At 37.5% G+C, this 15,232-nt stretch overlaps 1 protein-coding gene across 1 annotated transcript in view; it reads right to left on the bottom strand.

Annotated features, from left to right (window-relative positions):
* Nucleotides 1-15,232, bottom strand: part of REV3L (REV3 like, DNA directed polymerase zeta catalytic subunit) — a 114,719-nt gene that overhangs the window by 24,957 nt on the left and 74,530 nt on the right. Inside the window, exons 14-18 of the mRNA XM_071438423.1 lie at nucleotides 14,092-15,071; nucleotides 13,422-13,504; nucleotides 12,262-12,387; nucleotides 10,513-10,705; nucleotides 8,060-8,171 (exon numbers count right to left, since the gene is read on the bottom strand). Of these exons, the coding sequence (XP_071294524.1) occupies nucleotides 8,060-8,171; nucleotides 10,513-10,705; nucleotides 12,262-12,387; nucleotides 13,422-13,504; nucleotides 14,092-15,071 (1,494 nt within the window). The remainder of the gene's footprint in view (nucleotides 1-8,059; nucleotides 8,172-10,512; nucleotides 10,706-12,261; nucleotides 12,388-13,421; nucleotides 13,505-14,091; nucleotides 15,072-15,232) is intronic.

Genomic DNA, 15,232 nt, shown 5'->3' with positions numbered 1-15,232 from the left:
TCACTAGACAGAAGGAAAAAAAATGTGGCTTTAAAGACAAAGCACAGGTAGGAGCTAGCTCAGAGGAGCCAGTATCACCTAACTTTTGAGCAGGCACTATAAAAACCACAAGTCATGATCTGGTGATTTGCTCAATAGCCTAACAATGATTTTGTTGGGCAGAAAGGGACCGGACAAAGTAACATAAGATATCTGTTATTTTTACAGCAAAAAAACAAAGGAAGTTTCAGTGGGATGAATAGCTGCTTCTTGGTTAGACTGAATGATTTTTAAAGTATTTTCCAACCTTGATGCAGCAGGCACTATTCAATACAACTGAATGACATCAGGGCAGCTGTCAGGAGGTAGAGGATGGATGATGGGCTGAGGATCCTGTACCTCAGTCTATACCCAACAGTACAACAGGACACAGCCTTGTAGACCTTAGTTTATAGAGGGACTGGGCAGGGGCCTTGGATTACTGACAGGAACTCTGTACTCCTTGCATCCATGAACACATTAAACAAACATTTTTTGACTGTTGAATACAGAACACCCTTTCCCTGAATACTGAGTTAGTTCTATCACAGACATTACAAATGAAGCTTCAGACTTTATCAGTAAAGTGTCTTCCTTGCTTATATGTCCTAGCCAAAGGCAATCACAACTCACTTTGAAGATACTAATTACTCTGAGAATAACTCCAAAAAACAATTTCTCCACACTTCTGCCATGGACACTGACCTTCTGTGAAAAATAGTTGAATGTTATTACTCAGCATGGCTCTCTCTTTATTACAACTGTGAGAAGTTGCAAAAATCCCCTTTGTCACCTACTTCTACTTGAGGGGGAAGGGTTTTGATACAATTTTTACCTAAAGCAAGGGATTCTAAAGCAAGTTTTTGATTTCTGGAATTCTATAGAAAGTAAAAGAACTAGCAGTTTGAATTTGGGGGATATCTTGCTATCTGCTGTTCAAGTCAAAAGAATTATTTGGTTTTGGAGGTGGAAATGATCATCAGGAGTGGAAGCAGTAAATTTACTCAATATGGAAACCTATTCTACCAATGCTACAACCCCAAAGCTACTTGGAACAATTTATGGACAAATGACTCAAACTAGCCTGCAGTTTGTTCCAGCAACGGAACCAGTGACAAAATGAGTTACGACTGCTGGCTGCTCTGCACAACATACAATCATTGTGAAATGATGCTCAAAATTATTAATAGCTCAATTTCTGCTTTGAAATAAAAAGGAATTATGCCATGTTTTATACAGGCATAGAATAAACATTATAAAAATTAACATATTTTCAAATTAATTCTTGTAATAACTAAACTTTCCTGGTCCTAGCATATGGCAAATCAGTACTGATTAATTAAAATTAGGGAAGTAGTCATTCGTTATCATATTTGAAAACTGGCATCACATAATTCAAAATGGAGAATACTTGTAGATTTTACACAGGACAAGGCATTATGCAGATGGGGTCTATGACAGATGCAAATGTGAATCAGAAACTCGTGAAGACCTGCTTAAGAAAACATAAACCAATATTCATTATGCCAGAAATTTGCTTTCTCTTATAAGCCTATTCTGAACAGAAATAACTGTTTGGAAGCAGCAAGTTGGTGAAGTTTGTCCTTCATCAACTGATGAAAGATAGCTGCTTTGGGTTGTAACTTGCCCAAGCAGGGCATTACCTTTCTTACTTCCTACTTAAACAAAATTAGTGGGCTATTATATTACTACTACAACTGAATATATTTTATCAATTCTGGAGGTAATTTTCCCATTACCTTTTAACTTAGTGAACAAAATGTCCTCTGTAATCCATCTGCATATAATCTCAAGAACTGTTTCTCTAGTATCCTTCAGATGTGAAGGGGTTTTTATAGGACAAGACATAAAAGCTCTTTATTTTATGATGTTTTCAGATACATGCTTTTTCTTCTAGAAATAAATTGTGTCTAACTTAAGTATCACATATTTTAACACAATTCTATGTAAATCCACATGTAGATTGGAAAGCTTATTAATTGAAAGATTTTTTAAAAACCCAGTCTTGCTTGTCCAGGCCATTAGGGATTGCCTGTAATTGCACATTACTGACTTACAGGCTATCACTTTACAGCACATTATTTTGCTTTTCCATCCCAACTAAATACCACCCATGTATTAAGGGGAGTGTCTAATTTCAGCTAATTTTGGCATCTCAAGTTTTCTAAACTGGTCTCTATTGTCATTGAACAAAAAGGCCTCTTTGGGTGAACCATTCTTTGTATTTTAGTCATCTCTTGCAGACCAAGATCCTGTTCTGTTGAACTCTTCTGGTGATGAGGATAGCTAATTAGACACTGATTGTGAAGTACAGATGTTTAAGTTTCAGTCAGATGACTTATACAAAGCTATCTAAATGGAAAATCAAGGTAGAGTAGCTAGTAAATGGTGAGATCAAATCTTACTGTGAATTTCCTGTAATCACAGTCCTTTAATGTCAGTTGGTACGTATTTAAAACTTGGATCGAAGTGGTATCCTTCTAAAAGCATGAAAACCAATAAACATACTACTGGCAACTCAGCAGTTGCTCAGATACTGCAGTAAGTTACACATATATGTACTTTGTATGTATGTCAGTATGCATTCCCATACAAACTGAAGAACTCCTTTCTACTAAGTAACACTTATAACCCTGAACTCCTGCACTACATATGCATAAGATCCATCTTATGCAACAGGTTTAAGAGACCTCTCAAATTTCTTGCACCTAGTAAGAGACAATATTGTTTCCTGCTCCTATGTTGCTTGCTCATGAACTACATCCCAACTTATGCAGCAGAAATGCCCTCTCCTGCAACCCAGTCTCGTGTACCAGTGTTACCAATGAACCAGTGTGGCACTTGCTGAGACCTCCTGTGGTATTTATGCTATTTGCTATTAGAGAAGGAGAGATATCTGGAGCTAAAAGAGTACATTATTCCCCATGGGAAGATGAACAGGCAAACCCAAAATTTAGCTGATATGAGAGCTTAGCTGAAGTGTGACTCTCTCACTTTCTCCTTTTACATGGTGCCACAAAGACAACAGGCTGTGAGCTAAGAGGACAAGTTTTATGTTTCATCTTCCTGTCTCACAATTTTTACAGTATACTATGAAACTGGTCTTCAACATCAATTCAAGCTATTTTATTAGAAGAAATTGTAAGGAGACCAGCTGTCACACCTGCAAGAAACTAGTAAACTGTAATACTGATATTTGAAAGCTGCTGGCTAGGAGTAACACGACAGGAATAAGAGGTGTGCTTGCCAACATATGCTCTTTTGTTAGAAGGATGGGCCCTGATACTGCTTTGCATGCTGTTGCCAGACTTTCTGCAAAGATGAAAAGCAGCATTTATGCTGGCAGGATTTAAACACAACAGCATTAACATTCAACTCATACATGCTGCAGAGAGAAGAAAGGCGATTATTTTCCTTTCCAGCTAAGTTGTATCTGCTGCTATGACATCTCTTCCTCTTTCTCATTTGACGATTTCGTGAATGAACACTAAAGCTCCCAGTTATACCTTCCCTTCTATTATGTGTCTGCTTTTCCTGACTGCTATTTTTCTTCCAACTATGATTAAGAGAAAAAGGGGGGTGGGGAACCATGCCAGACCTATGATACAGACAAAAGCAGTAACTGTGCATAGCAACAGAATGCTTGGTGACTCAAACACATAACTGAAATCTCTGAAAACATTTTTCCAGTTTGCCTTAGACAACAAAAATCCATAAAGTTGATACAGGACATTAGATACATATTTCTACAGGAAAATGTCACTGATGAAGATGATACTGGCCTGGAAAAATAAGGTTACATTAGCACATCTCTATTTTAAGAAGAAGACGTTGCTAGAGCATTTACAAAAGAAGAAATATAATGCACTGTATCCAAACAAAAAAATTCATTAGCATTATACCTTACAAGAAAAACATTATTAAAATATTTAAGTATTAAGCATTAACAGTTTAATACAAAATGTTATCCCTAAAATGTTTATGTAAAATATTATATTATACTCTGCTCATGTAATTCTATCAAAAACTACTTCAGTGGAGACAAGGAGCTGTGGGTGAATGTAAGTTTCAAGTGGCAATGAATCTACTATTTGTTTCAAGCCCGTCCTGTTTTCACATCCTCTCTTTGTCTGAGAGATGGGGACTGTGCATTCCCACATGAATTCCCCAAATTTTGCTCCTCTCACACCTGCAGGACCAGCCCTTTTCTGCTATCTGCTAGCATCTACCCTTAAAGAGAAGCAGAACAATTTGCCCTAAAAGTGAAGGAGAGGCCCAGACATTTAATTTCTCTTTCATGGGAATCCACTGCTCCATCAAGCTTGCACATCTCTAGTTTTCCTATCGAGTTTTAAATCCCCATGCAAACATTCTTGTAGCATTCCATTCCACCTTCTCCTCCTCCTCAGTCAGATTTCTTGTGTTAGAGAAGTATCTAAATGTGTTTACTCTTTTTCCTGCCTTTAGGTTCAGAGAGATGGTTCTCTTACTTCCTTAAGCAGAGAGATTCTTCCATTTTTTCTGTTGTCTCAGTGCAGCTGACACCTTACGATCAACAGAGGATGTGTTCAGGAAAGCACCTCAGGCAGTACAACAGAATGCTTTAGGACAGCAATACATGTCCAGGCTTCTTTTCAAGGAAAAAAAAAATCCCCTCTCAATGTTCCAGAGAGCCTACAACTTGCATGTCTGTGCTTCTAGGACATCCCCAGCAGCTGCACAGGATTAGAAGGATGTTGTCTCTCAGCTGCTTTATGCCAGTTTTGAGCTGAAGCCCGTGTTTTTGGTTTACAGCCAGAGGACAGTTTACCAAAGAAGGGAAATTTGGACCTATGCAGGGGCAGCTCCCTCTCAAAGTCTAAGAGTCTAAGTCCAGTTGTCAGGGTACCAAAAACCAATCTAATTATGCTTTTCTTTTGTACAAATCTGTGCTGTTTGTTCTTCCCTACCTCCTCAAAACTCGTATTTGTGGCTCTTCCTTTCTGTCTGTTTCCTGACTCTCAACCCTCAACCTCAGTATTCCAATACCCTTCAAAATCGAAGTTGTCTCTGCATGGACTTTGGTACTAACACTTGTAAGTACTTCTATTTTACAGGTTAGTCAGTCTCAGTAATAATCTAGAAAAGAGGTGTTTATTCTTCTCAGTATCTGGACAAATCTGTGAATTTGCAGGATAGATGACATCATAGATCACAATTCCAGAGAAACAACCAGGTTGTGTCTTCTGGTCTACCGGAACACAAGATGACTTATTTCTGTTTGCCAAGGGCTCTGAGTTAATCAGAGACAACATCTACTAATCCATAGAGGAGCATTTACCCTGGTATTTACTTCACAGATGACAAGGTATTAACCAAGGTGTTACTGTGGTCATTCAGATCTAGCACAGCCTAAACAACCTCACAGTGAAGGTATTAACTGAATCCAACTTCAGTTCATTTATTCCAGACAACCCTCTGGGGCAATATTCATCTTCAGTGAACAAAGAATAACTTTAGCTCTGCTACAAAAAGTTTGGGAAACACTCTTCAGTGACAAAAACCTAGTCAGACACTGATGAGCTATGAGTATTGCAGAAGTTACAAATTTTCCAGGAACACCCTTTCCTTCATCTGTGTGCTGGAAACAATGACCCAGAATTCTCTACTCAGCTCTTTCAGAGTTTACATGTATTGACAAGAAGTTACAGAATCAACCATTATTTATTTTCAATAGCCAGGATGGAAAGAAAACAAAAGGCCTAAACAAGGAAGTAGAAGGCTGGAACTTGAAATAAATAAGTATGTTCCACAATTTCACATATATGGAATAAGAGGAAGAATTAGGCCAACTACTAAGAGAATGACTAGAAATAGGAACAAGAATGCTTAAACTGGACTGTGTAAGATAATTCCTCCTGCAGCCAAGATCCTTTCTGTTCTATGCTTCAACAAGTTGATAAAGTCTGTTCCTGATATTGACAATCAAGAGTGATTAGCCAGTCTGTCATTCATCATGCCAGGAATCTGGAATTTCAGTCTTCCACCCTTCCCTCCAACAGCCCAAGAGGCCAAGAACATGAAACAAAAGCAGGTTGCAATCATGCTGGGCATGCCATTCAGTCACAAGAGCCTATTATTGTCCAGCCTAAAGCATGTAACAGAATATAAGATACTGATGAAATTCTTTGCTTGAAAATTAAGGTGATTTTGAGTGTTGATCCATGAAGTTCAAGTGGTAATATTTCTTAAATATAGCCTGATAGTTCTCTTTCTCTAATCTATCAGACCTACTATTAAGTGCATCTACCAGAACAGCCAAAGTACCTAGCTTGTGCTGGAAAAAAAAAACCACTAAAAAGATAAACAGAAGATTGTTTAAAGAATAATTACTATTTTTCACTAAAGCTGCTTGCTTGTTCATTTCTCATTGAGGAAGTTTTTCCACTACTTCTTAATTACAAGGTTTTACCACACTTCCTCCTTCAGTTAAAGCTACTCTGGGCCTAGATACTTGTTGTGTGCTTAAGAAATACAAAACACTAACTCCAACAAAATTTCTCCTTTTTTTTGCCCAGGCTACAGAAAATAAAGGGGGAAAAAGAGCAGGAAACTGTAGATGTGGTCCAAGTTGCAAAAAACATCTTTTTTGAGAGTCCATCAGAAGTTTGATAGCTGAGTTCTAGAGTTGTGAGGGAAGGAAACTAAGATGATGACAGTAGTCTGTCTCTCCATTAATAGAGCAAACCTTTTATCTTCCAGGAATATAAGTCAACTAACTCTATCTTCATGGATGAAGTTGTTCCATCAAAAAGATACACTAGCACATGCTATCATTAGCTGAGATTTCTCAGACAGCAACCTGATACATTCCATCTTGAAGTACACCAAAATTGCATGATTTTTTTTGTTCTGTAATGCCTTCAGCACGTACAGATATAGAAGACTTCTGATCTTCAGTGATAAACATATATTTTAACTGCTGGGTTGTCTCTCTACCATATTCTTTCTGTCCTGTCACGTTTTAGACTTCCACACAACTGGTGGAGAATTCTTCATTTACTGGCAGTTTCTCATTCTAAGTAATTTTCCTAAGTTTGATGGAGCACTAGATTTCCAAGAAAGAGAAAAATAATATTATATTCCTTACCTGAATTTTGTCTTCTCTGAACAGGGATCTGCTGCTCTGTCAGGACCCACCCTGTGCTGGTTGCATTCAGCAACGCTTTTTGTATTCTGGCTTCATGGGGTTGGTCAAAGCCTTTCTCATCAGAGGTTTTCTGGTTGGAGAGAGAAAGAATTGCAAATGTACTCTGCCTAGTTTGTTTTTTTTCCTCGTGCCTCTATTCCAGCAGGGTGACTCAGAGTTTAAATCTGTTTGTTTTCCTTGAAATTTTACAGCTTTGCACCTGTCAGTAGGGTCTGGAGAGACGTCTGTGGTTCCACCTACGCACCAGGCGAGAGGGCTCCCGAACAGGCTTCTCAGCCTTGGTGGAGAGGGGGAAAACCAGCAGTTTTCCAAGTTTGATAGAGCAGGGGATTTCCATTCAGAGAAGACAAAACTAATGAAGGAAACTGATTTTTCAATTAACCCTTATTTTACACTGCAGCAGTTTCAGTACCATGCAGGTTTTTTCTGTCTTGCCTCAGAGTTCCTAGAAAACTCTTCCTGTCTGAGGGGTTTTCTATAGCTCTCAGCACTCTTAATATCTACCGTTCTGAGAGTTTCAGAGAGAGATGTGTCATGAATTCTGAGGTTAACAGGAAAGTTGTACGTTAAGAAAGATTACTATATGGCTGGTAAGTTTCAAGACTGTAACTCAGCTGCTTAAGAGGATCTGAATGTTCTTGCTGTCAGAGAAAAGGAAAAGCAAAAAGTATTTTATTTGAAAGACCACCATGCTTGTCCACTCTAGAAATAAGCCTTTGAGGGAAACAACAACAAAAAAAATCAGTATTTGAAAGAATGGCAAGGGTTGAAGGAACTAAATCTGCTGTTTCCAAGCCTGAAAAATAAAAGCAGAACGTACAGATATGCTACCTTTTTACAATATTCACTACTTCCTGGAAAAGAGTTCTTTCATCAGTAGCGTAACTGACTTCTAGTCCTGTAACTCCAGATCTTGTAAGCAAGGGGGCTTGGTCTCTGCTCCCTAGAAAATAAAAGTAAAAAGACCTGTTACAATTTAGAAGGAATTTCATTACTTCAGTCAACAATACTGCTTTAGAATAAAACATACAACCGAAAAGAAGCATGGAACACAACTTATTTTTATCTTTAATAATTATCACAGTTAATTCCATGGACTTATTTTGTTCCTCTTGGGTGTAATAATTTTTTCTTTTCACTTTGTAGAATTCTGCCATAGTGGTAATCTTGCACAGATTCTCAGATAGAAAAAAACCTGAGTCACAAGAATTTTCAGTATTTTACATGCACAGGAGTCTAGCTCCTGGAAAATTACTTTTAATAAGAAATATTAAATGACTATATGACAGCTCACACACTGTTTTTATGCAAAATATAATTTTAATTGCTATCTCAGAGTAGTGCTTTGCAAAATGCCTTACAGAATGAAAATGCTTTATAACAGTACAGTTCTTTTTTTCCAGCACACTAAGTTACTGACAGAAATGGAAAAACATGACCAAATGCTCACTTAGTGCACATTAAGAAGTCCACGTTGATAATGTCTGAGTAATATCTAAATTTGTATGCATGTAGGAACTCAGCATTTGCCTTCCATATTAAAAAAACCCTTTTTAAATGAATAATGCACAACACATACTCTGATTTCTTTACACAACAGGTAGTATGAGCTCTGTTACAGTGACAATGCAGATTTTAGGAACTGGAATTTTTAAATGGCATTCTACTTTGACACATTCTTAAGAAAGGTGTGCTTTCAGAAATAAATGTTAAAACAAGTACTGTGACTTACAAAGCAATAATAACACAAAAGGGAAAAAAAATATATCTCAATGTCAAGTCACTCGACAGGGAACTCAAAAAGTTCTAACCAATAAAGTATTGACAGCACACATCAATTAAAGCAATGAATGTCACAATAACATTTAAACACATCATTTTATTTCACTAACAAAACCAGATCAGAACCTTCATTTTTTCAAAGTATCATTGGACCTTTTACAGTTCTTGATAAACTATCAGTGGCACACACACCTAGGGAGCCATAGTGGCTATACTGTGGAAAAATCTCAGCAAGATATTTTTTAAGATAGTAACAAGCATATAATACCAGAATAAAATTCACTGAGAATAATAAGAACTTAGCTTAACATGATATAGTATCTACAAAATACACTGGTAAAAGAAGAAGCTGTTGCCTTATTGCTAATTTTTTTGTAGGTTTTTGTCCACGCTTAAAATTTTAGACAGTATTTTGTGGTTTGATACACATGCACATTGCCAAAGAAACCCTGAAAGAAAGAGGACTACTTTGGGGATGTTTTTTGGTTTGAGATTTTTTTTGTTGGTTTTTTTTTTTACTAGCCTAAACCAGTGGTACTCAACCTTTAACAGCTGGAGAGCCACTTCTTAATAAAATGGAGTTGTAGAGCACCATAAAAATCAAGTATCAATGGATTTTTTTTCCATCATGACACTTCAATGTGTGATGATGCTGCCTTAATGCCACCACACATTGATACATCACGACATGACACATCAGCATCCTCTCTCCCAGCAGCATTCTGTCTTCAATCCCTTCTGGCTGCTAGGAGGGAGTGGGGTGGAGGGGTGGAAGGGGCAAAAGGGCAAGTTTTTCCCCATTCTGCCCCACAGCTGCTGGGTGGGAGGTGATCTCTACTCTTACCTGTGGGGGGATCCCAGCAGCTCCTTTTCTTTCCCCCTATGGGAGGGGGAACTTCAGCGACTCCCACACTGCTGGTCCATTTGCTCAGTGCTCCCCGCGCTGCCTGATAGAGTGGAGCGCCGATCAGATGCCTACATTGCGAGAGCCGCCTGTAGGGCCATGAAGAGCCACATCCGGCTCTAGAGCCACAGGTTGAGTATCACTGGTCTAAACAAAGCCAAAAAGGTACAATAGAATAAGGGCCCCTGTTTAGATCCTAAAAGGATCAGATAAAACCACAAAAATAACCCTTAAGTAAAATATAAAACATACTGTCTCGCTTTTAACATTTTCTACTTGCAGCTATCCAGCAACTTGAGTAGGAAACTAAAGGCAGGTTTTCCTCTTTACACTTTTAGAACACTGCAGGAGCTTGTCCACAAGCACGCAAACATGGATATTTTGCACACGCAAATGCTATTTGTGGTTTACAGCCCATGCAATAGTTCTTTGGAAGATATAAGCAGGAAAACTCCATATTTAATATGGCCATTCAACAAGACAAAATTAAATGAGATACGTAGTAATATAGATACTCTATTACATTTTGCTTGCTACTGTTTGATTACTATGAAATAGCATTTCTGTAAAATATAATATGAAAAAAAGAAATAGGAACCTTGGCTTGAGGGTGTCCTGCCTCTATCAATCACTATAGCACCAGTGATTTCTTTTTTATCGGTATTTGGCAGTGCTGAGTCTGATGAGACGCAGTAGAATAAAGCGCAGATCGGATCAAACTCTGGATCTGGTTCCAAATCTCGTCTTGTTCGAGCATGTAACTCCATACTGATGAGGGTAAGGTGCTGGACCTAGCAACAAATGAAGACAGTATGTTAGTTTGTTAACTAACATACAACCGAAAAGGTTTCCTAAAAAAAAATTAAGAGAAGACTATCTGTGCAAATGTGGACAGTGCCGACATTTATATGGTGGTATTACATTGTAACTACAAGGTTCCACCCTAAAATTAACATAAGTGATTAACCACACATCTTTGGATCTCACTTTTGTGTAAATAGCACCATCTTAGGAAAAACTAAGATTCATCATTAAACATAGCTTTATACTCAGTTAAGAAAATTCAGTATGTATGTCTGAGTACTGTATTCTTCTATTAAAAGGAGAAAATAGGACAAAAACCAGACAATGTTCAACTTCAATCATTGTAAATTCCTGTAGTGTTTTCAAACACCATTGTATATTGAGCTGAATCATATTTCTGAACTGATCAAGAACAAAGAACCACTCTTGGTCTTTCTTCTTCCTTCCCTCCCTCACCCAAGACAAGCATGAAGACTAAGCCCTACTGGAAGGTAGGAAGAATACCTAACTTTGCCTTTAGGTGCATTAATGAACTTTCACATCGTATTGCCAGAGCTTTTTGCAGAATGGTTTACATTTAGAAAACACTAATCCCTATATACTGTGAAGTTTTGACTGTGCAGGAAAGACAGTACTATTTAATACTATTTCAACACCATATTGCTGCTCTGTTGTCTTGCATAATATTGCTCATAATGTGGATTAATAGAGAGGTTGGACAGATTATGAGGGGAAAATTAAAAGTATTTCTGTGTATATAGGATGCTCTGGGGGCAGCCTGATTTCCTCTAGATTTGCATACAAACATCACTGGGTGAAATTTTACTCCATCTCCATTTCCCCCAGGATCACTGTGACTTCTCTTATGTCCTTTACTTAGTGCTATCTCCCTATCCTCTACAAACTAGCCAACAGCTAATTCCAGGTGTGCAGACTGTCTAGGAGCACATATACACACAGGCTGCTTGTCCTGTCAGCAGCCAAACACAGCAGTACTGTATTTACATTATTTCCCTTTCTCCAGCACTTTGATTCCTCTCCCCACACCAAACACTCACCTACATTAGACAGATATAAAGAGACCTTCTTTGAGATAGGCACCCTTTTGTTAAATGTAGTAGAAACCGTCCAACAAGTTCAGAAGGTAACAAGTAGAAATACCAGGAGGGCCTTACTAATTGCTGCCAGATGCCTTATTTCTTAAGGAAACAATCCATGAAAATTATGGTCAACTAGTTTTTCAGGTAATGCTTTTATGTAAAACTTACTATTTCTTCCTTCTGATTTTTCCCCTATTTTTATTTTTAAAGGGAGGTTTACCATCTTCTCAACCAAAATACTGTGAAGTCTAGCTCAATACTGTTAAAGGCATTGGCCATCAAGCTGAAACTGGTAGATCAACTACTTACAAGCTGCAGACATCAGACACTTATTAATTTTTAAGTCACTTAGGGAACCCAAGAGAAAATGACTTTTTATTTTCAGTATAAAATTGGCTTGATAAATTATAATTTTATAAAGTGACATGTAAGGGTAAAGTTACCTCATGTAAAGATTTTGCTTCCTGCAGGTTTTCCACACTGACTTTAAAACCGTAAGTATTATTTAAAGAGGGTCCTTCAATCTGGGAAGTCTCTTTCTTTGGAGCACCGAGGGCAGCAAATTGATTCTTATCCGGCAGGGGAAGAAAAAAGCACAGGATAGTGAGAAAACACAGGTTGCTAAACTCATATGTAATATTAAATAATAGGCAATATTAAATAGAAATTTATCAATGAAAATACAAATGCTACACTGCAAATTACTAAGAAGTCCCCATCCTTTTACTACCTCCTCATTTCATTTTTCAACACGCAAACAACCGTTGTATCTTTCTGCCTTTTAGGAATAATTTTAATTCATAGCAAAGCAAGAGGCAGTTTCAAATACTTAAAAAAACCTCCCAAACAATTAAAAACTCCCAGAACCCTACCAAAAAAACCCCCAGTCTCACACATACTAGCTTTCTTGGAAGTCTGAGGATACAAAAACCAGCAATTCTCTATTCTCTCCTGAGCAACAATTTGTCAAAAAACCCTGCTTCAGTCATCACTTTTAAAGTCCCTGAAATAAAGGTATATTAAGTACCTCCTTGAAATAGGTGAATATATTGAGAAGAAAAAACTACTGGGTCACTCCAGTAATGCACCAAGCCCTCCATTCTGTTCCAACATGGAGAGCAGAAACACTGTTTAAGTAAAGTACGTCCAACCTCTTTCTCCTCTGTTGGCACACCACAAACTGCCCTCTTTGTTTTCAGAAAATGCTTAGAACATTGTCTGAAAACTAATACACATAGAGACACATAAATATACACAGGTCTGGGTATATATACAAAAAAGGGAAATCACACTACAACTTAAAAAGGGTGTTGTAACTCAAAAAGCAAAACATCTTTATATGGGTCTCTTTAGTGTTTCATTAGTTTCTAACTACCCTAGAGCAGCACTTTCAATCTCCAACTTACACCCGTTTTCCCCAAATTAAACTCATAAATTTCTTCCTAACTTTGAGTGTGCTCTGATTCTACAACATCTGTACCATACCATTTTAAATGTATTTTCAAGATCTTAACAGCAAATGACAAAAACAACAAAGAAGAAAGAATGAAAATGTGTCTATGCCACAAAATAAAATACATCTGTGCAGAAAATGTTAATTTACCTTCATTTGTGTGGTTAGAAGTACTCTTCGAAGACCATCAGTATTACTTCCCCTCTTGTGGCTCAGTTTCTGAGCTTTTGGTTCTGTAAACATGAGTGAAAAGACTACTTAGCCTCAATGGTATTGTCTAAGCATTAAACAACATGCAAGGATCAAAAGAGGCATTTCATTAACGTTCCAAACAAATATTACATACATAAGCAAATACAGCTTTATCCTTTGTCAAATCCAAAGCACAACTACTACAATTTGGTATTTATGGACATATAGGAACATAAGTAAGTTACAAAGCTTCACAGCATTATCATCTTGAATATTGTAATGTTACTTACACTCTACATTAAGATTTTTTTTTTTAATACAAACAATATAGTACAAGATTTTAAAAAGCAAGAGGCTTTTATCCCCCAAATAAGCAATACTTCTAAATTATCCTTTTAACCAGCACTTCAGAGTTCAGATACTAGGGACTGTTAGGAAGCAAATGGATGTTCTACTTGTAGAGTTTTCCAGTAATTCAGTAGTTACTTCGACAATAATGCACAGAACTTTTCCTTTAAAAAACTAATTTTAAATATATTTTCGCAGAGATATAATTTTTTTCTTATTATGTAGAAAGAAATATATTTAGCTTTGTGTGTGTATTATTAGAATCACTTAATGGATTTACCTGCAGATAAAGGAGTAAAACCAAGAACTTCAGGTATTCCATCTTGTTTTTTTCTGTGTGCAATGGGTGTACTATGGAGACAAACTGATTCAGAATTTCCAGGATCTTCATTAACTGGAAGCGGGGATGTGTCAAAGGATATCTGAATGTTCTCCTGGGTGCATGGAGAATTTTGTGTACTTCCAACATCGTTTCCTTCCCCAGAAGACAAAATAATATCCTGATTTTTCCACTCTGTGTCTTCTAAATTGGACTGTTTAGGATCTGGAGATGCCACCTGCTGCCAAGGAGGAAGCACTGGAGAATCTGGAGAACTGTAACTGACATAATAATCTTCTTCCTCCTCCTCCTCCTCCTTATCATGTTCTAGAGCTGAAGTAGTGTGTGTCTTGCTTGCACATGAAGTTTTATTAGAGTCTATATCATTTTTAGTATTAACAGAAGTTCCTATGGTGCTTATAGACTTATCACAGATTTCCTTGGTTTGCGTTTTTGTATTTTCTGCCACGGAGGCAGGAGAAGTCTTTGTAGGCACAATAGGTCTTTCATCTTCCAGGCTAGACAAATTCAAATCTTTAGCTGCTTTTATTACTTCTACAGATTTCTCTTCAGACAATACTGCAGAGCTGAAATTCTCATCTGCCTTTGCCTGCTCAGCAGGATGATTCTTAGGCAATTTCTTGAAATGTTCATACTCTTCTTTGGCATGAAGCCATATCTGAACTTGCTGTTGGCTTGGAGCACATTTGCATGGCATTATGACTATTTTTTTGTCTTCACTAGTTTTATGGCTATTACTTTCTCTTTTATTAACAGTAGAGTGACCATAATGAGGAGGAGATCCTGGTCTAGGACTTTCTGTCATTGCTGAAAATGCAGTCTTCCAGAGTCGTAGACCTTCTAATGAGAAGTCCCCCTCAAACTCAAGGAGGTCATTTGGAAGTCTGGTTTCCACTGTGAGAAGCCGCCCTCCAATCTCCCTGTGAAGAAAAATAGTTTAAATTACTGTTTTACTCCAAACTGCACTGCAGGCAGTCCTCCAGATGACAGAAAAGCAGAGTATTACTAACTAGTTTTCTCACCATGCAATTCCCATGGGCAGTATTTTTATTTTACAAACCATAAAGGCACATTCCCACTT

This window comes from Agelaius tricolor, unplaced genomic scaffold (assembly GCF_023055355.1).
Source record: "Agelaius tricolor isolate 1412-34295 unplaced genomic scaffold, bAgeTri1.0.p SCAF_1, whole genome shotgun sequence".
In the NCBI taxonomy this organism is placed as follows: domain Eukaryota; kingdom Metazoa; phylum Chordata; class Aves; order Passeriformes; family Icteridae; genus Agelaius; species Agelaius tricolor.
This window is presented reverse-complemented; position numbering and strand designations above follow the sequence as displayed.